Source organism: Phodopus roborovskii, unplaced genomic scaffold, assembly GCF_943737965.1.
Source record: "Phodopus roborovskii unplaced genomic scaffold, PHOROB, whole genome shotgun sequence".
Taxonomy (NCBI): Eukaryota; Metazoa; Chordata; class Mammalia; order Rodentia; family Cricetidae; genus Phodopus; species Phodopus roborovskii.
The window spans coordinates 17,861,617-17,888,316 of NW_026126517.1; the positions used below are offsets into that span (position 1 = coordinate 17,861,617).

Below are 26,700 nucleotides of genomic sequence, written 5' to 3' on the forward strand. Positions count from 1 at the left end.
ATTAACACTATTTGGAGAGGTTTGGATACTTCAGGACAAGAGACATAGGTAGAGGAAAGAGATGACTAGAAACAGCTACCCAGAGGCTGTATCACTTCCTATTGTCATCTCTGTGGCAGGTCTACCATAATGTGGACAGTGCCTGCCACACGCTCCTGCTGCCAAGGTGTTCCATCTCACTCCAGGTCAGAAATACAGAGCTAATTCACTATCACTGAATCTTCTGGAACCATGAATTTAAACAAGTCTTTAATTTGTTAAGCTTTTTATTTTGATGTGTGTGTTTGGCACTTCTATGATCTGCAGTATGGGGGCATGCCAGCCATGGGGCTTGTGTATGACACATGTGAGGGCATACATGCATGACATGCACGTGCAGATCAAATGACAAATGGGTGAAGTTGATTCTTCTCTGTCTTTACATGGGTTCCAACAATCGAATTCAAGTCTCCAGTCTTTGTGCCAAGCACTTTTGCCTCCTGAGCTATCCTAAGGTGGTCCCTTGAGTTCTGACAGATGTTTCTTGTTGTGATATCCAAAGTAACTAACACATCTGTTATACAAGAACATTTTGTGTGATAGATGTTAGGCCCTTGAAATATAAAAGTGACTGGAAAGCCCTCCTTTCCTGCTTCAGAAATGACCTTCATAATCAATATACAAATTGCTATGGCTTGATCTCTTCGTGGCTTCTCATCTTCTACATGATTCTGAAAACTAAGTTCTTTCCATTCTCTTCCTCCTCCCACATCACACATCCAGTCTATCCATCTCACCCAAACATAAAATAGCTCACTCCCTAACCTGTATCCCCAACTCTGGTTCCCAGTATCCAGATGTTTCTTTCACCAAAACCTGTCTCCCTTGGCTTCTCCAACAACATGTGCAAAATAATGGCCTTCACCTTCACTTCTCCTAAGCAGCTCAAAGCTGCCTGCTTGAGGCCAGTTACCGTCATCATCTTCCATCTGCTTGGCAGTCAAAATGAGGAAACTCAGAAAATTGCTCCTACCTTTCATCTACCTTTGCACTCATCCTCTCTCCTCTATCCCTAACATCCAAGTCCAGGGACCAGCCACACAGGCTGCATCGCTTCAAGACTTTTAAAAATGTGTTCCTACCTCCTTGCTCATCCCGGATTTTGACCCATGGAATCTCAAGTGTAGCCTGAATTGGGGTGTTTTTTGCTATTTTGGTTTGGGCTGTTTAGTTTTGAATTTTTTTTTTTTTTCAGGGAAGGTTTTTGAAAAGGCAAATCTTGGGTTTGCAAATGACAGAGTCTCATTCTATTGAAATGGACCATTAACTCTTTAAGTCTACTGATAAATGTTTGCAAACCAGACTGGGTTAGCTGATTTAAATCATCTGCTAATGTCTGTGGTGTAAACACTTTCACCATAGTTGGTTTCGCATGTCACTGAAATCAGCATTGGGTAATGACAAACATAATCAGCTTTTGCTAGCTGATGTTAGCCCACCACAAAACATGAATACAACCAGGCTGTTTCCTATAGCCTTCTAAAGCAGCTTTTAAAAATAAACAACCCGGGCATAGTGGTGCATGCCTTTAAACCCAGCAGATCTTGACTCTGAGCTTGAGTCTACATAGTAAGCCTGGTCTATATAGTGAGTTCCAGGACAGCCACAACTACATAGTGAGACTTTCCTTGTCTTAGAAAAACAAAGCAAAACCCAAATCAATCAACTAATAAGGCAATTTTATATATCTCTCTTTCCAGGCTCATGTCATCTTTTAAATCATATTTTTATTTATTTTGTATATGTCACAAAATACTGTCATGTGGCAGACACATGGAGGTCAGAGGATTGACCTGCAGGAGTGAGTCCCAGGGACAGAACTCAGGTCATCAAGCATGGCAGCAAGTGTCTGAGCCATCTCAGCAGCTCAAGGGGGCTGTATGTGATTAATGCATACTATTTGCATGTATGGAAATAAATATTGATATGTATAAACACGTTACATTTTAAAACAATATATAGTGTTTTTCCTTTTCTGTCTTTCTTTGGGGAGGGTAGATTTGTTTTATTTTTAATTTTATGTATGTTGTGGAGAGCTGTTCATGTGAATTCAGGTGTCCTTGGAGGCCTGAGGCATTCCCCTGGAGGTGGAGTTTTAAGCAGTTTGGAGCCCCCTGGTGAAAGTGCTGGGAACTGAACTCAAGTCCTCTGTAAGAACAGCAACTGTGCTTAACCACTAAGCAATCTCTCCAGTCCCCCTCTCTACCTTGTTTCTTGAGACACAATACCTTAAAGGTTCTATGCAGCCAAGAATATCCTTAAACTTTTGATCCCACTACCTCTGCCTTCCAAGTGGGTGGGGTTACAAGTATGTGCTATCAAGGTTGGCCCAATGTTAATTTTTAGAAAGTAAAATATATGCTGATATCCATCTTAAGGAAGGAAACAACTTTGGGGGATGCAGGACATGTCTAAGATTAAACTATGGATGGACTAGAAAATAAGGGTTTCAATCCAAGGCTTCTGCACCTTAATTCTCTGTCCTTATTGGGCCCCAGTGTTCACATGGAACCTCAAGAAGTGGGCCTCAGAAATGACCTCACTGATTAAACTGAGGGCAGAGCTGATCTCTGGTTAAGGACAGGGAACTCCAAAGGGCTTGGACATTCATTCCGCTGTGTTGATTGAGGCAGCAGAAGCAAGAACACCTAGGAGTTCAAAACAGCAGAAGCCTTGACACAGAGGTAACAAGAACCTTCAGGGATCACCGTGAAACAGTTTGCTAAGTGACATTATCACTAAGGTCACTAGATGACAGGTGGAAAAAAAATCTTACACTTAGGAGCAGATGTATCTCAACAACCAGCTGGGGACAGATGTACACAGTCTACTGACAAACCAAATAAGGAAGAACAATGAGCCAGGGCTCCAGTTCCAGGGCTTCAGCTGTGACTAGGAGGCCAGTCCAGAAAGAAGTCTGGAGACCATAGACACCAATATCATTCCAGTGAAGCATGAGGGTATAACTCAAAAGAACCAGACCAGCTGCAGAATTCTTGTGCCCTGATGGCTGACCTCTTCACAGAAAAAAAAAAAAAAAAAAAAAAAAAAGACATAGGAAACAGTTCCAGCCCAGTGCCAACTTAATTCCACCACCAGCAACACTCAGGAGCGTCACTTAGGAGCCAGCCTGAAGTAGATTGGCAGCTGATTGCCCGGAACAATACTAAAATACTGCAAGAACATCTTAGCAGAAACCTGAGCCTTCAATACACTCTCAACAGAACACACTCTATGAAGGATACATGTTTTCACCTTTGTTGCTATGACTTCTCAGCATTAACATTGTTACCCACTGCTGGTGTCCCTCTCCTTTAAGTTCAGAAAAAGTTTACAGTATGGGGCTGGGGAGATGATTCAGTCAGTCAAGGGCTTGCAGGGAAAGCATGAGGACCTGAGTTCAGGTCTCCAGCACCCACAGAAAAGCCAGGGAATCCCTGCACCAAAGAGGCAGGGACATGAGGATCCCGAGTGCTTGTCTGCTAGTCAGTCTAGTCTAATCAATGAGTTTCAGGTTCACCAAAGCTGAAAATATGTAAACCACGAAAGGTCACAAGGTCTGAGAGATTTTAAGGCTCTGAGCCCTGCCATAGAAGGCAAGGACAGAGGAAGCCAAAAGATGCTCAGCTGATGCATCTATAAAGAAGTATCAGTTCTTGGGACCTAATGGACAAGACAGTGGGTGGGCGACACCCCTCAAGTGTTGAAATTCCAGCTTGTGTCACCATACTAGGCTTAAAGTCATTATTTGAGGAATGTAATTCCCTTATTCAAATTCAATTTTCTGTTCTCTTTCCTTGATTTCTTTGTACTAAGAATCCTATAACCAGAAACTCCAGTCTTCCTTAATGCAAATGATCTTTGATGAATGTAAATTCCCATCTTCCCCATCCAGCATCTTCTGCTCAGGCCTTTCCACACCCAAGATAGGCCATAGCCCATCATGCAGAGCTGTCAAAACACTCCATGTTAAGCCTGTCATGATGAGAACATTGAGGTGCTCCTTCCCGGTTCACTGACCAAGGAGATCTGACCCATGGTTAAAGGAACGTTCCAAGAGCATAAGGGTCAAGTCTCAAACATATCCTCCTCAGACACCATTTCCCAACCAGAAGTACCTATGTGCAGTTTAAAACACCCCACCTCTGCAGGCATGTCCATAGCTGAAAGTGGGGCACATCCAGACCATTCAAAAGGTCAAGACATTCCCTCTCTTCTGTCCTGGCTGCTGGTTACTCAGCCTGGGAAGAGTAACAAGCAAGCATCAGGAAAACACAGAATTTATCATTGCTCATCTAGCAGATTGTTCGTCGGATATTGTTAATCCTGAAGATTTAAAAAAAAAAAAGTGGGGGGTAATCTACTTCCACTCATTCTCCTTCTCTAAGATGAGACCCCCTGGGGGCTGGAGAGATGGCTCACCAGGGCTGGAGAGATGGCTCAGAGGTTAAGAGCATTGTCTGTTCCTCCACAAGTCCTGAATTCAATTCCCAGCCTCCACATGGTGGCTTACAACTCTCTATAATGGGATCTGGTGCCTTCTTCTGGCCTGCAGGCATGCATGCATGCTGGCAGAACACTGTATAGATAGATAGATAGATAGATAGATAGATAGATAGATAGATAGATAGATAGATAGATAGATCTTAAAAAGTGGGGGGAACCTGTCTATGTAGTTCTTGGCTGGCTCTGAACTCTCCATTTTCTTGCCTAAGGCACCCACACCGCATCTTCTTTTGTTCTTTTTCTCTTTTCCTTTCCTTTCTTTCTTTCTTTTTAGTCAGGGTTTTTCTGCGTAGCTTTGAAATCTCTTCTGGAACTCTTTGTATACCAGGCTGGCCTCAAAATCACAGTGATCTACTTGCCTCTGTCACAATGAGTGCTGGGATTAAAGGTGTGTGCCACCACCTCCCAGGCTTTGGTCATTTTTCAGAGTATTTATTATCTACTTTTGGCAGTGCCAGGACCTGAAGCCAAGGCCTTGCAATCTAGGGAAATGCTCTCCACCAATTACAAATACCCTCAGCCCTGTGTAGTTTCTTCTATGGTGGCTGAAGTTGGAAGGCCATGAACAGCAATGCAGTAGGCACTGTCTGTTCCTGCCTGACTGGAGGAGACTCTCCCTTGGATGAGACAAGCTTGTGTCCATGGGGAGCAGGTGTTTGGGGGTGTGAATATTTGTGCAGTGGGCTCAAGACTCTTTTTCCACCCCACCCTCCTTCACATCACCTTTTCCATTTTTACTTTATGACCTTGTTCCTATGACTAGCTGTGTCTATTTTCTCTCTGCTTCTTCCTTCACTGAAATCAAGCCACCACCCCTATTGCTTGATACAGTGTTACCTGATCGAAGGCAACTGCCCAATGGCCTCATATCCTAATTCTTTCTGATGCTTCTATAGCATCAACAAGAAGTATCTCATCCTAAGTATTACTTCAGTGGTACCTAATGAATTCTCATCATTTATTCCATCACCACTTATGGTTGCCCCACTATGTGCCAGGTGTCATAGGTGAGAACATAAATATTCAAATAGAAGTTGGGCATAATAATTCATGCCTCCAATTACAGCACTCAGGAGACTGAGACAGGTGGATTGCTGAGAGAGAGTTCAAGGCTAGCTGAGTTTCAGAGTGAAACTTGTCATCAAAAAGTCAAAGAAAACATTTAAGTAGAGAGGCAAGGCTAGGGATGTAGCTTGAGCAGCCAGATGCTTAATTAAAAGACTGGTTTGATATCAACACATGCACTTGCTCACGCGTGCGCACACACACATACTGGAGCTCACACATTCACACACAAATATTCTCACACATACACACGCTCACACACTGTACAAAAAGAAGGAAGCACACATTCTTCTGTCATTTGCTCTCTGGTGAAGAAAGCCATTTGCTGATACAAACAATGCCCACACTGCTTCATGCATGGTGGGGTTGGGAAGAGCATCAGCCAAGCTCAACAACTATATGAGGGAAAAGATACTAAGATCCATGAGAGGAAACAGTCAGGGACTCAGAAAGGAGGAGCATTTGACTGACATTTCAAAGTCCACTGCATCTTTACCAAGCAAATCACCTTCCAAACCGGGACTGCTGCTTGGCTAATGTAGAAGCTTGAAGAAGGTGCAGGCTTAGTCAAGTCCCACAAGACCCACATGGCTGGGGAAGAAGGCTGATGCAGGAATGGCGCAAGGAGAATATGGCAAAGATTGCTGGAGCTGCAGAAGGAAGAGGAGTGCTATGGAATGCTAACCTTTGCTATGGCATGACCATTGCAACCACAAACATGGTGCAGCTGGAGCTACCTGCACAAGATCTACACACACACACACACACACACACACACACACACACACACGCATGTGCGCACATACGCACACATATAAACACACTGGGGTAAGAAGGGGGACTAGTCAGAAAGAAAAGGGTAGTCAGTAGGAGTAAAAGAAGGACAAGAAGGGGTGATGGGGTGAATATAATCATTACACACACACACACACACACACACACACACACACACACACACAATTGTCAACATTTAATTAAAAGAAAGAAATCCAGGCCACCCTGTTTCCTCTGCTTTCCAACTCCTAGACGCTGCTATCTTCTTTACTCATCCCACCTGAGCACAATACAAACCAAATGTAGTCAGGCAAGCAATTAATACCTAAGGACTGGCTAATTCCCACCATCTTCATCAATTACAAGTATGTTCCCCAGCAAGTCCCCAGCGAGCACTGTGCCTTGGAATAAGAGCAAGAAGATGCTAAAATGGGTCAAGAAACGATCCCAAGGACTTCTAACCAGTCTCTATGTAGCAAACACACCCGCAAGTCTCTAGTCTTGCATATATATAGTAACACTCATCGACTAAAACAAAATATATGAAGAACAGTAAAGCGTAGGGGAGCAACAGCAGCAGGGTCATGCTCAGAGCTCTGTCACCTTGCCCAGACTCTGTCACCCAGTCTGTAGAACGTAGAGCAAGTACACTCCCATTCTGAACCTCAGTTGAGCCTTCTTTAAAATGAAGAGTGTGACAGATGATCATGCAAGATCCATCTAACCTTACTACAAGAGCAGTGAAGCAAAGCAATCTTTTGTTTGTTGGTTTGTTTGTTTGTTTTTTGTATTTTGTTTTTTCAAGTCAGGGTTTCTCTGTGTAGCTCTGGCTGTCCTGAAACTCTCTCTGAAGATCAAGATGGCCTCGAACTCACAGAGATCCACCTGCCTCTCCCTCCCTGTGTGCTGGGTTTAAAGGTGTGTGCCACTACCACCCGGCCATGTGAAGAAATCTTTAAGGAAGTTTTTCAAATCCAAGTGTAAGTCACCCAGAAAACAAAGACAGGATCTCAACATGTATGAAGAAACCAAGATGGGAGGGGGCAATGGCCTGACAGTGATGAGAAGGGAAGGGCAGCCAGAGAACAAGTGTGCTTCAGAGAACAGCAAGGCAACACAGGCCCACAGACGGACCTGTGGCTTTGCGGCTCGCTTCCTGTGTCCTCTCTCTGATTCCTGTTTTCTTTAACTGTCATTCTCTTATTGTCTTTCCAGCTTGTCATTTTTATAACAGTCTATATTCCAGTTAATACAACCATGGACCACACTTGTCAGTGGGAAGGAGCATAAAGGAAGACTGGGCTTGTCTATTTGATTTTTTTTTTTTTTTTTTTAGAGATTTAGCTTCATTATTTTTAATTATGTGTAGGTGTGTATGTCTGTTCACCGAATGCATGCAATGCCTGCAGAGGTCAGAAGAGGGCATCCTATGCTGGAGCTGGAGTTACAGACTGTTGAGGGCTGACATGCTGGGAATCAAACTCAGATCCTTTGGAAGATCAGCAAGTGCTCTTAACCACTGAGACAGGCCCCTCTAATTCTTTTCATTTGGGAACAGGTAATCTCTCTTAGTTAGAGTTTTATTGCTATGAAGAGACACCATGACAACTCTTGTAAAGAAAACCATTTAACTGGAGCTGGTTTACAGTTCAGAGGTTTAGTCCACTACCATCATGATGGGATATGGTGGCGTGCAGGCAGACATGGTGCTGGAGAGGTAGCTGAGAGTCCTACATCTCTGGATCAGCAGGCAGCGGGGGGGGGGGGCATTGAACCTGGCTTGAACCTTTGAAACCTCAAAGCCTGCCCTACACCCCCATCCCCCACATCCCACACACACCCCCACCCCTGTAACACACTTCCTCCAAAAAGGCCACGCCTCCTAATAGTGCCACTCCCTGTGAACCTTTGGGAACCATTTTCATTCAAACCACTATAAAACCAATGACCAGAAAAGTTTAACAGATGTGTATAAAGCCACAGACATACTTGACAACAGTCCAACGACTAAAACTTCAGGCTGAGATTCCCAGAACTCTTCCTGTTCTGAGCCCAGAGTACAAGGAAGTAAATGGCCAGGCCTTTCAGCAAGTCTCTTGAGCTGTTCTACTAACCCTGGAATGTTCATAACCTGGCTAACTACTAACAAAATGGATGTGGCCTGAGCCGTGACTGCGGGTTTACAGTCTGGACCACTCTGAACACAGGAGTATCCAGATCTGACTAGATTCTTGCCCTCATCTATGGACCTCAAATTCCTGTAGGCTTGCAGCAGAAAGGCAGAGGTGGGAGCCAGATCATCACCAAAGTAACAAAGAAAAGAAAGCACACTATAGTCGCCTGGCAATGGGGGCCACAGCCTGGACTTGTATCCATGCAGATCATTCTGGAGCTGGCGTCTTTGGCAACTGCCTTATGTTGAGTAACAAGCCCAGCAGTTTGCATAAGAAACACAGAAGGAATGATTGGTCTAATGTGAATGCATATGGGCAGAAGGGGTCCCGGCGTATTTTTAATTTGGAATGGAAATCAAAAACAGACTCCAGTGAAATCTGTCCTGATTTTAGTTCATCATAATGAGTCTCTAACTAGTCATGATGGAAACACATAATTTAATCAACGTTTTTCCTTTCATTCTTTTATCTACTGGGAGAAAAACAAAGGATTTTTTTCCTATTATTTTGAGATGGGGGCTCATATACCTTAGGCTAGCCTGGAACTCCCAATATAGCTAAGGATGACCTTGAACTTCTAATCTTCCTGTCTCCAACTCCCAGATCTACACAGTGCTAAGGATGGAACCCAGAGCTTTGTACATGCTATGAAAACACTCTGTCAAATAAGCTACATCCCTAAAATAACTGGGGGAGGGGAACAGACTTAAACACATTTTCTCTCTGTACACTTATACACGATGCATAGTCTAACAACATCTATCATTAAAGTTAATGAAAATAAATCAGAGCACATAATTAACTAGAGTATAAAACTAAGTACCTCTCACAAGACCCCATTCAGATATGGCAAATGGGAGCATTTCTCCAAACCCAGTAGTTATGTGTATATAGTCTCACAGATACTATCTTATAGAAGGTGGCAAAAGCATTTCCAGGGAAACAAAACCACAAACCCACCTGAACCACACAAACACATGGTCTGCATGTGGTTTTAGAGAATGTCTTTAAGCCTTACCGTGACTCTTTGTTACAACTTCTCGTTTTCCTAAATGCTCTCCCACTCTGTCTTCTCCCAGGCACCAAGAACATCTTCTTTCCTAATTATGCCACATATCAAAAAATGTCACTCAACTTAAACCCAGAGCTCTGCCCTCCATTCATCCAGAGGTCTCCACAAAACCGATGCCCACACTGCTTCTGCTGACACCAAACACGAAGCCATCTTACAGGAAATCAGAGCCCAGGCTAGATATGTATGACATCACCATGGCTGGTCACTTGCCATCATCTATGTTAGGAAGGAGATCAGGTTCCAGAAGCACACCAGGAAATGCCACCACAATATAGGCTGCTTTGGCTGAGCATACACATGGCACTGCCCACTCTCTGAACCACTGTTTGTTCCAAGTTGGCTAACCTCAATGTCTCAACACAGATGCCTGGCAATGACAAATGACCACAAACTCCAGTGCTTGGCCTTCAGATCAGACAAGCTTGGCACTAAATGACATCAATATGAAAATCCATCCTTCCCTGAAACTTAAAGTAGAGGGTGAGAAAGGAAGTAGTCAGAATCTGAGCACCTACCAGGGACCAGGATCCTTGAAGAATCCCTTCCCTTTGCTTTTTCATCTTCCAGCCTGCCTACAAGGGAGGGGATGATCACAGTCACCTACTTAAGGAGGAGGAAACTAGTGATGCAAAGCAGCCTGAGGGAAGATCGGTCCTGGGGTGGAATTTTACTCTAGAGAAGCAGGCTAGAAATTGCTACCAGAATAAAAGTCAAATCCAGCCAACTGGGAAGCATCAACAGGGACTAGTGAGCAACAGTGTGGGCAGGGGCTCTTATTAAGAAGAGAGCACATCCTATCTTGACCCTATGCTCACACTCGCTTTCACAGTAAGTAGCATCCTATGACCCTCAGGACATAGCTCTGGGAGCTCTGGGATGTAGCCTTAGAAGGAGTTGTCTTGTTTTCATCTATAATAAGATGGTAAAGTCCAAAACTCCAAGAGGTAGATGGATGTGAAACCAAAGGCTGACATTAAGATTGGTATTAGATTGACCAGGCAAATTCAGTTTTCCCCACCTGAGGAGAATCTGAGTCACTGTTCCATGACCAAAAGCACCCAGACTCCTCAGGGGGGAAATTAATCTTTACTATATGTATACACACACACACACACATATATATATATGTATGTATATACACATGTATACATACATACACATATATCATTGCAGTTCCATGGCAGAGTGCTTGTCTGATACATTTGAGGTCCTGAGTTTCATCCTCAGCACTGTTAAAAAGGGGAGGGGGTGTCATATACATACACATGTATAAGCTTATATACACAAATCTACATAGATATATATTAAATAGACATACTTATTTTTAAATGTCTAGGTATAATGAGTGTGATCTGCACTAGCTGATCTAACCTAGACAGTTGGGTATGCTATTATTTACACAGTATCAACAATTTCTTATTAACTCTCAAAGGGGCTTTGAGCTCATGGTCCATCCATGTGAAGATGCTCTAGGGCTCTAGGTGCTCCATAGCTGTGAGGGACAATTTCAGAAATAGGCACACAATCCGGGGGGGGGGGGGAGGGGATGGAATTAACTTATGAATCTTTATATTCACGGTGCTTGTGAATCACAAAAGAGAACTCTGATCTCCTTTTCCTGTCCACTGCTGGAAAAACCATGGGGAAGTTTCAGAATCATACAAATATCACAGAAGGGACACAAGAAACAAAGGTGCTGGTTATTCTGTATTGATAGGCTGGATGCTCCAGACAGTAGGACACCTCCATCCTCACCTATCCTGAGAAGTGAAGGGGTGAGAGCAAACTGTTCCCACTTTCCCCACACTATACTTCCATATAAGACAGCTCACTAAAGAACAGCATGTCCTGGAGGATTTCCTTCACAAGATCAGGCCAGCTGGATTACCCAACACAGCTGTTTTCTCCCTAGAGGCTCTTGGCTGCTTTAGGATTTAACTCAGAAGCATCCCCTAGAGGCTCCTTTTGTCAAAGGTGACCAGCTGATAGGGCTTTGGAGAAATGACTGAATCATGAAGGCTCTGACTTAATGAAGGGATTAGTCCATTGAAAGATTCATAGTTTTATGGCATTATTGGGGAAGGAATGGAAATGAAGGGCTGGGGCCTACATGGAGAAAGTACACTTCTGGGGAACATGTCTGAAGGATATCTGGGGACACCAGTCTCTTTTCATCTCTTCTCTGTTTCTTGATGTCATGAGGCAAACAGTTCTATTTTGCCACATCTTGTGTACTCTGGTGTTTGGCATCACCTTGGACCTAAAAGGTTACAACTGGAAAGGCTGAATGGAAATCTATGAAACCATGATCCAAAACAAACGTCTCCTCTTTTGTGTCATTCACATTGGAGATTTTGTCACAGTGATTAGTGACTGGTTGTACGTCTTAAATTTTTAGACTTGTTTGTGATATTTTTCATTGAAGGTCAAGTAAATAATCAATGACAATCAGCGATTTAACAAAGGACCAAATGACCAATAAACAAACTAGACTGTAACCTTGAAGAGCAGAGGCCTGCTGATGCCCAATGGTGAGCACACACAAGCAGCCAAGCAACAGAGCTAGACTCCCCAATGTCTGGCAGCTCAGATGTTTAATGTGTCTCTGCAAATGGAAATGGAAAGTCAAAGCTTTACACCAGAACTTTGAAAGAGAAGAGGTAGACCAGAACTCTGTGTCTATGCGCGTGCGTGTGTGTGTGTGTGTGTGTGTGTGTGTGTGTGTGTGTGTGTAAAATGTGCCCTAAACAATATAGGAAACAACTGAATGTGATGTGCCAGGGCTAGATAGATGATCTAGCAAATTAAGGAAACACATTGCTCTTGCAGAGGACCCAGCTTCAGTTCTTAGCACCCACAGTGTCCCACAACTATTTCTAACTCCAGTTCCAGGCAATCCAGTGTTCCCTTCTGACTTCCTTAGGCACACACAGGGCAGACACACATATATTCAGTCAAAAACACTCCTACATATTAAGTAAATAAAGAAATCAAAGAAGAGAGACTTAAATGAGACACACTACTACCTCTTTTCTAGAATCTGTTTCCTATCATCACTTAGGTGCCCATAGATATGCCTGTTGAGTGTTTCAATTCGTTAGGGACTGAGCAGGCATACTCATTATATCTGCCCCACAGGATGTAGGAACAACGATGTAATGGATTGTCATGTCATCCACATGTCATGAAGAGACCTGTTGTACTAGGCACTGAGGTAAATGCAAGGACTGACACCAAGAATCACTGTAGTCTGTACCAGCCCTTCCTGGTGAAGAACTTTGAAAGGACAAAATACTGCTCAGATTAAGTAAATTGCTACTGTCCACACTGCTTTCACCTGCATCATGTGGGCAAAGTTCTCTGCCAATCTGAACGGAGCCCCCTCCCCCAACAGCAGGTGTACAGTTTCCTCCTTCCTCTTTTTTCGTCCTTAGCACCCAGTTCTGGGTTACTCACTCCATAGAGGCTCAACAAATCCATTCACCACACCACCAACCGTGTTACTGCACTAAGTAATAAAGGGCAATTTTTATTGGCAACTTTAGCTCTTGGTTCCTCTTGGAGGGCCAAGAGTCTCTCCAGCCCCAATACAACAAGTGCTGTGGCATGGACAGCTGCAGTAACAGATTTGGCTTAATCCTGTCATGTCCCAAGGTCTTGGACAAAGTCAAAGCAACAAGTGTGTCTACATTATGAATATCACCCCAAATTAAGTCAACCAGATGAAGTCCCACTATCATTGGGAAAGAAGTCACTTCCCACAGTCCGTTGCTGGCTCCTGCCCTGCTCTACATCTTTCTTTGTAGCAGGGGGGGGGGTCTTACAATTTGTAAGTGCTGAATTTTAGAGAAAAAACCTCTTCTGATAACGTTCCCAAATAACTTGCTCTTAAACAAAGAGGCAGAAGCAGGTGGGGTGGCTTGTCCCTGTAATTCCAATGCCTGGAGGTTAAGACAAGTAGATGGTGCATTTGAGGTCAGCCTGGGCAGCAGAACAAGTCCTTACCTCAAATGTCTCAAACAGTGAATGAATAGGAACTAGCACTGTTTGGTTAATTTGCTCCGTCGCTAGGATGTCAAATCTATCAAAGGATGAAGGAGATAACTTTCACAAGTGCCTTATGTCAAGAACACTAGCTAGTACATAGTATGTGTTTAATAAACACTGGCTGGACTAACTGTGAAGGGGGAGGTGATGGTGGAAGAAAGCATCTATTCCAAAATCCCCCTCCTTTTCAAGAGGAGCAACTGATGTCCTGACCTGGAAGTAGAAGATGACAAAAAGAATTGTTTCCATGGCAACCATAGCTCCAAAAATAACTAACTTTCAAAGGTCCCACCAGCTTGTGTGTATGTGTGAGAGGCAGGTGCTAACAAGACATTTGCAGATTGTACCCAGGGCCTCAGGTCAAACAGCAGACAAAATATTGGCCCTAGTATCATCCCACTTGCCAGAACCCCATCTTAGGTAACCATCACCACTTACCTCCTGACTATACCAAACCTGGTTTCTCTGACTAAAGCCCACCTTTAAAAGAACTGTAGCCCATGGTCTCCAGAGGACACGAACTAAATAAAGGGAGAACAAGGGAAACCAACAGACAAGCAAACCAATATAACTGTTCACATTTACATAAGTGGCATATGGGGGTAATTATTCTGATTTAAGAGGCTGCCTTGTCTAAAGGATAATTTATATTCGAATTCCATGAAAATCCAATTTCCTGTTTATTGCCATCATTGCATTATTCCTTCATTCCTGAAATACATATTCACCAAGCTCCTGCCCTGTGCCATACAAAAGGCTTCTTCAGTGAATAATGTAAACTGCTGTGTGGCTCAGACTCTGGGAAAGGACATAGTGAGAACATGGAACCCCACTCCACACAATATCCTTCAGCAGCCCCAAAGAGAGCACCAGAGTCAGTAAATGTACCCTGGAGAAAGGTCCAATGCCAAATAGAAGGCCTTCGAGGGTCCAATAGCATATTGTCATGAAAGAGCAATCTCCTCAGAAGGAACAATGTCTACAAAGACTTGCAAGTAAATGACTACCATATTAAAGGAACTGAACATGACCTTGGGTGGAGACAGAGGTCATCGAGCAGCAGTTCATGACACAACGGGGAACAGAGGGAGAGTTCAGCCTAGTATGTTTCGGAGAGCAGAACAAAGGGGAGGGGTTGTAGTGGAGATAAGGCATGAAAGTGGATACACTCATGAAGCTGGCATGCATGGAGGTAAGAATTGAGATCTGAGGAACTGTCTCTGCCAAGGTAGGGAACCTCCTCACAGCGGAAGGTGGCAATCTACAGTCTACGAGTGGAAAAGGAGGAACTGATTTAGAGAGAAAGATGGTGGGTTCAGAGACGGACAGGCAAGCTGAGAAGAACCCACAGGAAATACGACTTAGCTAGTGGGAGTATGAGCCAAAAAGCCCATAAAACAGAGTTTTATATAAAAGGAAGAAACTCACCCTATAGATTGAATACTTGTTCCTTCAAAATCTGTGTAAAATTGTATGTGTGTGTGAATGTGTAAACGTGCATGCATGTCCCTTAGCAAACACATAGACATGGTGATTGATATCTTGCTTGTACAAATAAAGTCTGTCTGAAGGTCAGAGAATGGAGCTTGCCACTAGCTAACCATAGAGGTCTGGAGGTCTGTACAGACAGACAGGAAGTGAGGTAGCTGGGCAGAAACAAGATATAATCAGGGAGAAACAGGAACTTGCTCTCTTGTCTGCTGAGACATGCCTTTCTGTGTGTGAATGCAACTATGATCAGCCAGCTCCTGCCCCTGCTTCCCTGACTGTTTCTGTACCTTCCCTGACATGATTTACTTCATCCTTCTGAAAGTCTAAATTCTTAGGCTAAATTCTGAATTTTCTTCCTTAAATTGCATTTGGTCATGGTATTTTATCATAGCAACATAAATGTAATTAATACAGATGGGACCCCAAAAAATAAAGAATAGTACACTTGAGTGTCAAGAGATCTGAATTTTAGCCATCTCAGTTACTGACTGGCTATGTGGCTTTGAACTTCCTTTCCTCACAGTTGAAATGAACACCTCATCAATATATCTGTCATAAAGCCTAAATATTCATATTCTATCTATCCATTTATCTATCTATCCATCTATCTACCTATCCATCCATCCATCTATCTATCTTGTTTGAGACAGAAACTCATGTAGTCCAGGCTGGCTTCCAACTCCCAATGTAGCCAAGGATGAAGGGCCCTCTGCCTCCACCTCCTGAGTACTGGGGTAACAGGTGTATCACAATACCTGATTTTATATGGTCTTAGTGGCTCATCCTCAGTCTTCATGTATGCTAGGCAACTACATCTCCAGCCCCAAACCTAAAGAGCAAAAAGCAGGCACTAATGGGGGCAGGTGAATGTGAGTGAAGTAAGGCAAAGTTGGGGGGGAACATCGGGGCACTGTAATTCTCCTCTCTTCTCATGCCTAGCAGATCCCTTCCTTAGAGCTGGTTTGTTTTCTTGCCTTAGTCTGAATACTATAATTCCTGGAATTGTCTCTTATAGAATGTGAACTCCTCCACACACATAGCACGAGACCAATTCCAGTAAAAGTCCAATAAGTGCTTGTTGAACTAGAAGAGTCATTTCTCTTGAGTTATCTAATCTACACTTTAGAACAAATCTCTCTGACAATGAAACAAAAGATCTAATAATCAACCATGGCATGTAGGAAGTGACTAAAGATGGATGGAGAAAACTCTTGAGAGAAAGGACTCAGCATTCTCATGAGCTTTATGAATGGGCAAGTCACTTCCCCATGTCTAGTTGATAATTCTTCCAAGAGGTCTGCCGGGTTCCAAAGTCCTCTCTATAAAAAATAAATACATTACCTAGTAGTACAAAGCCAGTACTTTCCTAATATTCTGGAAGAAATGACCCTACTTACTAATAATATTTCTCCAAAGGACTATCAAGGGTGAAGAACAGCTTGTACCCCTCCTTCCTCACTGAGGGAGCACAAGAGAAAAGTGGGAAAATGCACCATGGGGATTTCTGTAGACCAAGAAAGGTAGCAGAGCCTTTTTCCCTTTTTGGTTTCTTTGGTGTGATTTTCCTATGTCAGGAAGACACAGGTCACCATGGACCCAGGTGTTGAGAGCATGTCAGCACTTGAGCTAAGTAGGGGCTGTTTTGTGAAGAAATTCCACCTGCTCAGAATAACCTTTACTGCTGCCATTCTATCCAAGCCTGAGACTCAACAAAAAGGTCAAAAAGAGCTTCAGACTGCAATGACCCAGCCTGGAACAATGTTGGCTAGACCAAGCAGATTGCTTGAGGGTCAGCCTGGCACTAGCTGACATGCTTGGACCGGAAACCACAACAGAGACTAAATGCTGTAAACACTTGGCAGGGCTCTTCTGCCAACTTTGGTAAAGCTTTTCATCTTCCCGGCTCCTCTAGACACTCACTGGCCGCATAGGATTTTAGTCCTTTCTTCACAGGCTGTCCTACAATCTTTATCCAGTCTTTATTTGTGTTCCATCCTTAAAACCCTTGGAATCTCTTGAGAGATAGGTCTTCTGTTATTGATAATGAGACCCCCTAGGGAACACTAGAAGTGATGCTAACCAGCCTAGCCCTCAGCATTGGCCCAGTCTTTCATTAACCTGAGTGTCTGCTTAGCATGAAGAACCTGGGTTTGAGTCCCAGTGCCACATGTACTGGACACACTTTCCATAATCCTAGCACTCTGGAGTTGGAGGAAAAAGAGTAGAACTTCAGTCTCATCCTCAATCATGAGTTTAAAGCCAGCCTGGGCTACATGAGAACTTGTCTCAAAAAAAAAAAAAAAAAAAATGCATGGAAAGAGACTTCAAAGAAAAATATAACAGAGAGGTAGAATTTTGTTTCAAGGCAGGGTTTCTTTATTTAGCCCTGGTTGTTCTGGCCTGGAGCTCACAGAGATCCACCTGCCTCTGCCTCCCAAGTGCTGGGATTAAAGACATACATACCACTGCTGCCCCCCCCACACACACACACAACTGCCACAGCCACCACCACCTGGCTACAAAGGAAGAATCTTACTTTAATCTACTAACTTTCAGAAAAGAAGTGGAGGGTGGGATGAGGCTGAAGATGGAAGTCTGTAACATCTAGACAACACAGCTCACTGCGTTGTCTGGTCAGGTTACTGAACTTACGGAGGTTCTGGAAGGGTGTTGCTCCCAAAAAGAATATGGGAGACCCTCCACCCATACCTCACTGCTTATGTTTCATCCCATACCTTCCGATATATACCTCTTTTATCTACATCATTCACAATAAACAAGTTAGGTATCTCTCTGAGACCTTTGAACCCAAGGGGGTGGGGAGATGGGAACCCAGCTTACAGCTGTTGGGTCAGAATGGGAGGCCTGACCTGGAGTTAGAACCCGAAGTAGAAGTAAGAGTGAAACAGAGAAGAAAAAGAAAGGGAAGAACCCAGTAGCTGTTTCAATGGAATGTAAATACTTAGAGGGATGCTAAGAACAGGAATGAGTGAAGTAGGTGTTAGAGAGTTTGAGGAAAAGGTGTGGATACCAAAGGCTGGGAACAAAAGAGAGCTCTTCTATGCTGTCGGCTGAACATTTTCTAAACTTTGGAGAAAATTGACAGCTCTGATTGGAGATTGCCTTGGGCCACAGTCAGGTATAATAAACACACGAGAGCAGTCTAGACATGGACAGGGGTTGAGCTTTAAAAGCCCTTCCAATGACAGCATAATCTAGACAGAGAAGGAAGAATGGATATGGAAAGGGAAAAAAAAGCAAATGTCACATGACAAAGTTGGTCCAATATTCCATTATCATATCAAAAGGGGCTCAGGAGAACAGGCAGGCATGCTAATGAAGGTGAAGATGACCAGGATCCCTTAACCAATCTCCCTGGAAGTCTTTTGTTTACTAAAGGGTTAAACATCCAGGAAGTACAGACAGGAGGTTCTGGTGACTCTGATCCAGGAGCACCACACACTGTGGCACCAAACCCACTGGTAAAATTCCGATGAGGATTATCAGAATGAGAGAAGAGCAGATTGTAAGGGTTAACACTTTCTTTTTAAAGGCTGGAATGCATGAAAAGGTTTCTTGACAAGAAGGGAAAGAAATGGTGGCTCCTTTACCTGCTTTAAGCAGACAGAAATATCTGGCTGGAAAACACCCTGCTGAACACTGTGAAAACCACACCAGTTGTTAAAATTCCAATGGCAACTATAGTTGATAGGTAAGGATTGATGGTATTAGGCCAAAACCCTGTAGAGGAATTGGTATTCTCCAGATAGGCTTTAAGTGAAGTAGTTGACTTGTTTTACCGGATATGACAGGCATGGACCTCATGAAGACTGGATAATGCTTTTCACACCTCATACTGTAAAGCATAAGGCAGGGGACTCTGTCCCCTGAGTGATTGTGAACTGGATCCAGACTGTCCAAGCTCACACAGCATGGGAGTGTTAGTACAGACACATTCCCTTCAGGGTACTTTTGTGCTGATCCTAGACTGGACTTACAAAAAGGCCGGAGATAAGGAAGCAACAACTCCTGGGACAGGGGGTTACAGAACTCAAATGGCTTATTCAAGACCGGGCTGCCTGGGGACTCCAAGAGGATATATGATCAGGGAGCCTCTTTTCCCCCAGAGACTCTAGAGCTGCAGGAAGCACTCCTAGACCTGTCACACTCAGACAGTACCCTATAAATGGCTCTCACGCCATCAACAAAGACCTGCTGCCTGCAGCTGTGCATGGCAGTTCCAAGAAAAACAGAAAACATCCTGTTTGGAAGGATGCCACTCTTGATGGCAGAAGAAAAAGCAGATCAGTGGCACGGGCTGAATTTTACACTGGTTTTAGCAATGGTCAAAGAATTCAACGGTGGTATATCTCCTGGGCTTAGCCAATGGCTTGGCCCCTTGTCAACCGTAATGCCAATGGAACCTGACCTCAAAAAGACAAAGAGGGTCATACAGATCATAAACCTATGGCAGTCACTGTGGGGATTTGAAAGGTTTATTAAAGCAGGACACTTTGGTGCCACCGGATGACCTCCCGTCCAGGTTCAGATGGCACCTAGAACCAACAAGTAATATGTGTGCTCATCTATGGCAGCCACCTGGATCCATGAAAAGAGTAAGCATGGCGACGTTGCAACAATACAGAGATGGGCTAGGATGAGGCCCATAATGTAAGCAACAAAGCAGAGACTGCAGATGGTTATGTAGCAGCTCCTTTGGAAAAAGATGCTACATGTAGTTGGCAAGGCTGGTTGATGCTGACAGCCATAGAGGGCTACTAATGGGAATAGGCTCTGCCGTTGACGCTGGAGTACATAACTGCTGGAAGACACGAATGCCCAGGGTGCCACAAACAAACTGAAACAGAACACCCTGGTACCAATTTGGAAGTCAATCCATCACTTCTTCAAAACAGGGAACACACCTAAAACCCCTAGTACCCAACAGTTAGAAGGGGAGATTCTCTTCAGAGCAGTAGACTGATAGAGAAATGGATCATGAATCTGGGCTTGCAATCAGCAAAACAGGAATGAAGGGAGAGTTCCCACTAGATAGATTATGCTCTTTCATGGCAGACTCTAAAAGAACAGCAGGAGGGAAATGCTGGTTTGATAATTTGCTTTCTAGTGCCAGAACAAAATACACAAGCTTGGATAATTATAAAAAACAGAAGATGGTTTGGGCCATGACTCTAGAGGCACCATGGCAGCACAAGCTGCTGAGAGACTTCCTTAGAAACCCTTCAGGTGGGAGGGGTGCCACATTGTGAGACAGTGAGCCATCCAGCTCGGTTGCCTCCTCCTCTTATAAATCCATTAATGGCACCAAGAAGGCTCCACCCTTGTGACATCTTTGTTCCCTAATTGCCTTCTGTGGGTTGGAACCACCAATGACATTCACACATGCATTTGGAGACCAAGTTCAATACATGCATTCTTGATGTTTACAGTCAAACCATACCAGATGTCTCTGGAGCTAGGAGTTAAACCCAGGCCCAACAATCACACTATAGGCCTGAACTACTTGCCCATAGCTCTACTTTTTGGTTTTCCTTTTCTCTTTCTTCTTTTTCTTTTCTTATACAGTCTCAACTTTCTCTTCCTTACCTGATATAGAAGTCAGAAGTCACATGGAGCAGGGTGTGGTTTGCCTATTGTTCAAGATTGCCCCCTAGTCACCCTACTTCATACAAACAGGGGACATTGGGAGAAGAACCTCTTGACTGGCACTACAGTCAGAAGTCTGGACCAATATGGTGACTGAGCCCAATGCCCTTCTAAAGATGAATATCCGAACACATATTGAGAAGAAGGGACATGGCCAGGGAATAAAAATGAACAATAGAGCTAGATGATGATGTCAGATCCAATACTGCACCAGCAGCCTAACAGAGGCTCAAGAGAAGATGTGGCACCTGTACACAGTTCATTCATGTCAGACACTGAAAAGGCAAAGGTTTACCTTGCTGAGGCCACTCCTGCCCTTGGAGCCTGTCAAGCTCAAATGGAAAATTGCAAGCTTGAGTGGCCTCCACTGGAGATGCTTGCACATGACAATGCTAGTTACTAGTGACAGAATGGGGTTCTGAGAATGTGCTATTGGCCCTGAACTGCTACAATACCATCACAAGAGACCCATGATGCCAACTCAAGGGATGGCCTGTGGTATAGTACAAGCATGAGTGACTTTTGTTCCAGCTTCCAGCCAAGGGGTTCCTAACATCCACAGAACTGGCAGGGAAAGGAGTGTCTTTTACACATGCCCCTTTGATACACTTGATTTTATTATAGTGGGGGATTTATAACTCCAAATGTCCCTCTATTAGAAGGAAAAACTGAACAGGAAAAGAATACTAGAAAATAATACGACAAATGCAACACTCAGGGTCAAGATTATAAACTATTTTCCTCTTTCCTGCTACCCTAAGTTTTTCAATTAGCTAGTTATTCTATTAGACTGGTTATATTTGTTGACTTCAAATAGTATTAAAAGTGACTTGTTTTAAAACAACAGGCTGGAAGACCCCAGAGAACTTTGAAAAAAAAAAAAAAAAAGAGCTACTAAGCTGGGTGTAGTGACAAACACCTGTAGTATAGCACTTTCTAGACTGAGGCTGGAGGGCTGTGAGCATGAGAACAGTTGGGATTTCCACAGTCTAAGTCATTGTGAGTTACAAAACAAGACAAGACTGTCTCTCTCTCTCTGTGTGTGTGGGGGGGGAGGTGTGTATATAAAGAGTTGAGTAGGTATGATGGTACATCCTATAGTCCCAGCACCTGGGAGGTGAATGCAGATATATCAGAAGTCCACAGTTATCCTCAGCTCCATACCATTTCCAAGGCTAGCCTCGGCTATAAGAGACCCTGTCTGAAACAAACAAGAAGTGTCACTAGACTACCCATCCATTGTCTTTCTTCATTTTCCTCACAATTGGGACAAATAATATTATGGTCACAATTTTACTCACCTTTTTATTGCTGTGACAAACTACTTGTGGCAGGCTAGCATTATTTTTTGAAAGTCTGTTTAGCTCACATTTCTTAAGGTTCAAGGGCTCACATCCAGCAGAATCCAAAGGTAGCAAAGATCAAGAAAATGTCCCTGTTTTGTGCCTCTCCTTCTGATAAAGCCACCAAGATTCAGTCATGGGGGCTCTGTGGTAGTGACAGTATCCAATCCCCTTCCCTCAGCCCCATAATTTCATGGCTAAACTCCCAACCAGACAGCAAACGGCTGTGGACAGACCTCTAGGCAGAGGCTCCAGGCCAGGCTCAGGCTTGACTCCAGTGGCATGCTATCGTTGGGGAGAGGCCTTAAAAAGAGCCTGATGCTTGAGAGATGCCAGAGCCAGTTAGGGACTGACTAAGACTTCAGGTCACAGGTCTGAGTCTCAGCGAGCAAGCCACCATGGCTTGCCTGGTCACCTCATTCCTTTATCTCATCTTCAGATCAGGGCAGAGCCAGCTGAATCTTGGGCCAGTCAGAGAATGCACAGGAAGCAGAGAAAACCACACCATCTAAGAACAAAAACTTTTTGGGGGTCCCCAAGGTCTTTTTTAATCACTGTCTCCTCCTACCAACAGCCTTGGCTCTGAATGGACATATTTTTCTAGTATTTTAAACTGTGTAACTTAACTCAAAAATCAGAAACACAACTGAAAACAGGAATATGCCAAATCAGTAGTTCCTGACTATTTTTTATTATTGTTGTTGTTTATTTTTATTTTTTTTAAGGAATGAGGGATTGAATTTAGGACCTCGTGCCTGCTAGGCAGACCCTCTTTCACTGGGCTACACCTCCAGCTCAGTATTGCCTTTAGAGGTGACATGTGGCTGCCAGAGGGAGCACAAGGGTGGCAGACCATTGTCTGGGGAATCTCTTTTCATCAAGTCTAAGAACCCTGCCTCCTTTCTCCTCCTTGAAAGCCCAGGTTTCATTTTCATTCTGTATTCCTGAGAGAGGATTTTTTGTTGTTGGTGGTGTTTTGTTTTATTTTTTGTTTGTTTTGCTTGTTTCAATCGGGGTTTCTCTATATAGCCTTAGCTATCTGGGAACTTGCTCTGTAGACCAGGCTGGCCTTGAACTCACTTCTGCCTGCCTCTGCCTCCTGCATGCTGGGATTAAAGGCATGGGTCATCTGCCTGAGAAAGTTTTAACCCTCTCCATTGAGAGGAGACCTCCTCCATCTCTAATGTTGTCGGACACCAACGTAATTAAACATGTTCTCCTTCACACCAGGTGCACAACCCCTTGGTAAATAACACACAGCTTTGGGCTATACAAGGGGGGGGGTGGAAATCCCAAAATGAAGGGGCCAGGAAAACCTCAGACTCCCTAAAGCTAATGTGCACACGGCAGCCCAGCAACCATGTCCAGCATCTAAGCACCTGCTCCAGAGTTGGCAGCTAACTCACTAGGGTCAGGAAGAAAATTCCCCACCAGCAGCTTAGCCATTCAGGCGCCAAAAGCAATCATCATGGACTAGCATAGCAACTGGAAGATACACAGTGTCTGGGAGGAACTAACCAAGAGGGGTGGGATTATCACCTGTTAATCTGCCCCACACTCATCCTGGTCTCCTGTAATTGGCTGAGTGCACAACCTCATGGAAACTCTTGAAATACCAGCCCCCACAAAGGAACCTGGCCAGTGTGAATCAGCCCACAGGGCTCCATCTCCACGTCTCAGTTTCCATCAACTATTTTAATCTAGAAACCACATCTACAGGCAAAGGCAGGCTGCCTCTCTTGGGGTAGTCCACCCAAACTATCATCGTCACCCACACACAGCTGTGCTTCCCACACATCCCCCACCCAAACTCGCTCAGCAGCTTCCCCTGCCTCCAGAATTCCCATCTTGCTTCATAAGCAACTCCTCCACACCTACACCTTCTCAAGCACACCAGGTCAGCAGCACAAAACTACAAAACCCAGCATTGAAATGAGTACTTTTCACATCCTCACCTTGCTCCTGGAAGACCAGGAACACGTTCATCTCTCTACTTCAGGTCCTCCCCTGCGAAGCCTACCTCAGGGAGCTTGTGAGGGTTAACAGTGATCACAGATTTAAGACACTTAACAGGACACTGGGCACAAAGACTTACTCCCTGCCTCAAGGAATTATGGGACTGGTAGAAGTTTCTGCTCCTTAACCCTTTCCTGCTTACTCTGTATGCTAACCTTTCGCAGCCTCCTTTACATGGATTTGTTGCTTTGTGTTAAGAGGGTTATGAGTTTCTTTTCCTCTACCACAAAGAGCAGGGCACACACTGGATGACTGACTACAGAAATAAGTAATAACCCAACAGAGTTGAGTGTTTGGATGTCCAAACTCACCCTGCTCCCTGCCAGCTGCCTGAAGTTTGAAGCAAATCTCCCTCCAACTATCAGAGGAAGCAATGGAGAATCAAGACAAACACATCAATGGCATCTACCTGCAAACAACCAACCAGCAATCCTGGCAGCACAGATGTAGCCTAACACAACAGACCAGGTAGAATTGGTGAGTACCATTATCAAAGGTCAGAGGGAGCCAAACAAAAAGATTTCTCTCTAGCAGGTAACCTGCTAGACTGTGAGCAACTGTTACAGGGTAGGGATGTCCCACAGCAAGGAATGCAGAATGGCCTAGTGAGAGATGGCATAAAAGGTGACAGCTAGGAGGTGCCCAAAGGAGAAGAGCAAAGAAATTCTTTTGTGTCCTCCACTGCCCAATTCACCTGTCCCTTGTCAGCTTTCCTTTCCTTCTCTTCTCATAAGTGTCCTGGGAGACATGGCTTTGCCCGATTTCTGACTTTCTCCCAGAATTAAGACACCACAGGGGACACTGATGCTCAGTTTGGGTTTTAAACAATTAACCACAACCATTTTTGGGCAAGAGATTTGGGAGCACATGCAGGCATTAATTTTTTATACATTAATTTTTTATATTTTATTGTTGCTATTGTTGGTTTGGGATGGTACTGCTTCTAAAAGCCTGTCCCACTGAGTTATTCATTGTTCAGAACCTGCACTAACTCCCACTGAGTTGGTTCCACTTGGTATATGAAGAAACTAAAGCCAGGCATGATGCACACTTGTAATCTCAGCATTTGGAAGTAGATGCAGGAGCATCACTTGATCCCTATCAAGGCCAAGTTTGGATACTTGAGACCCTTGTCTCAATAAATAAGTGGATGAATAAATAAATAAAATTAATCTAGTCCCAAGAATTTTGGCATAGCAACAGAAGACAAAATGATAGTCATCCACTTCCATCTTCAATAGACATTTGGCTTTTTAAAAACTCAGACGTCTATAAAAATCAGATTAGTAAGTATCTAATGCTGGTGATCCAGGTGGGAGGGTTGGGGGTTTGACAGTGCTAGCTAAAGGGTATGACTGTGTATGTGTGCTTGTGTGTTTGTATGTGTGTGTTGACAAAGAAAGTTTTAAAATAAACTGTGGGGTGTGTGCACACATCTATCAATATAAAAAATTGGATTAAATACTTTCCCCAGCCTGGCATTAAATACTTTTTCCTCACAGGGTCCTGTGCATGTTCTGCAAATACTCTATCACTGAATTAGACTCTCAGCTTCAAATCCAGTAGAATTTGAAGATGAATTGTGTGTGTGTGTGGTATCTAAATTATACTTCTTTTTCTTTCTTTTCTTTTTTTGATTTTTTCAAAACAGAATAACTCTATGTAGCCCTAGCTGTCCTGGAACTCATTTTGTAGGTCAGCCTGGCCTCGAACTCACAAAGATCTGCCTGCCTCTGCCTTCTGAGTGCTGACATCAAAGGTGTCCGTCACCACACCCAACTGTTCTAAATCATATTTCAACAAATATGTTTTTTAAAAATCTCAGCTCTGGACTCATCCCTCTCCCCTGAAAATTTCTCAGACTTGTGAACAAGGAGACTTTCACTTCGAGATTTAGCATAGATGAGCATCTATGGGTCACCACAAGGGGGCAGGTACTAGGCAGTGAAAACACAGAATGGAAGAGCATTCCATGCTGTGCTGATTTGTTTGAATTTGGCTCTGATTTTGTACTGTTTGTTTGTTTGCATCATTTAGCCCAGGCTGGTCTCAAATCTACTATATAGCCAAGGATGACCTGCATCCCCAGCTCAGTCTGCCTTTTTCTACATATGCAGTTGGCTTCTGTATCTCAAAGTCCTGTATCTACAGATCCAACCAATTAGAAATAGAAAGACTTTGGGGAAAAAATTACCTATACTGAACATATAGACTAGATCTCACTATATAGTCCTGGCTGGCCTTGAATTTTCAATCATCTGGCCTCCTTAATGCTTGGATTACAGACATGCACCTCCATGTACATACAAAACAGATTTCATTTCCTATCCTTGTTCTCTAAATAATACAGTACAGCAATTCTTTTGATAGCATCTACAATGTGATAGGTACCTGAGATGATTTAAAGTGTATGAAAAAACAGGTCATTAAAATGGATCAGCAGGATCCTACATTCCAAACAGCTGGACAAAACAGCCCTACAGACTACAGCTAGGATATCTGA

General features: G+C 43.7%; 1 protein-coding gene across 8 annotated transcripts in view; it reads right to left on the reverse strand.

Moving 5' to 3' along the window:
- The window catches only part of Gramd1b (GRAM domain containing 1B), a 181,302-nt gene that overhangs the window by 140,467 nt on the left and 14,135 nt on the right, over positions 1–26,700 (reverse strand). The window contains exons 1-2 of one of the 8 annotated variants that reach the window (XM_051197139.1): positions 10,149–10,187; positions 9,577–9,658 (exon numbers count right to left, since the gene is read on the reverse strand). The exons of the other annotated variants lie outside the window; for them this stretch is intronic. Of the exons in view, the coding sequence (XP_051053096.1) occupies positions 9,577–9,650 (74 nt within the window). The 5' untranslated portion in view covers positions 9,651–9,658; positions 10,149–10,187. Of the gene's footprint in view, positions 1–9,576; positions 9,659–10,148; positions 10,188–26,700 lie in introns of those variants that run through there. 8 annotated transcript variants of the gene reach the window in all.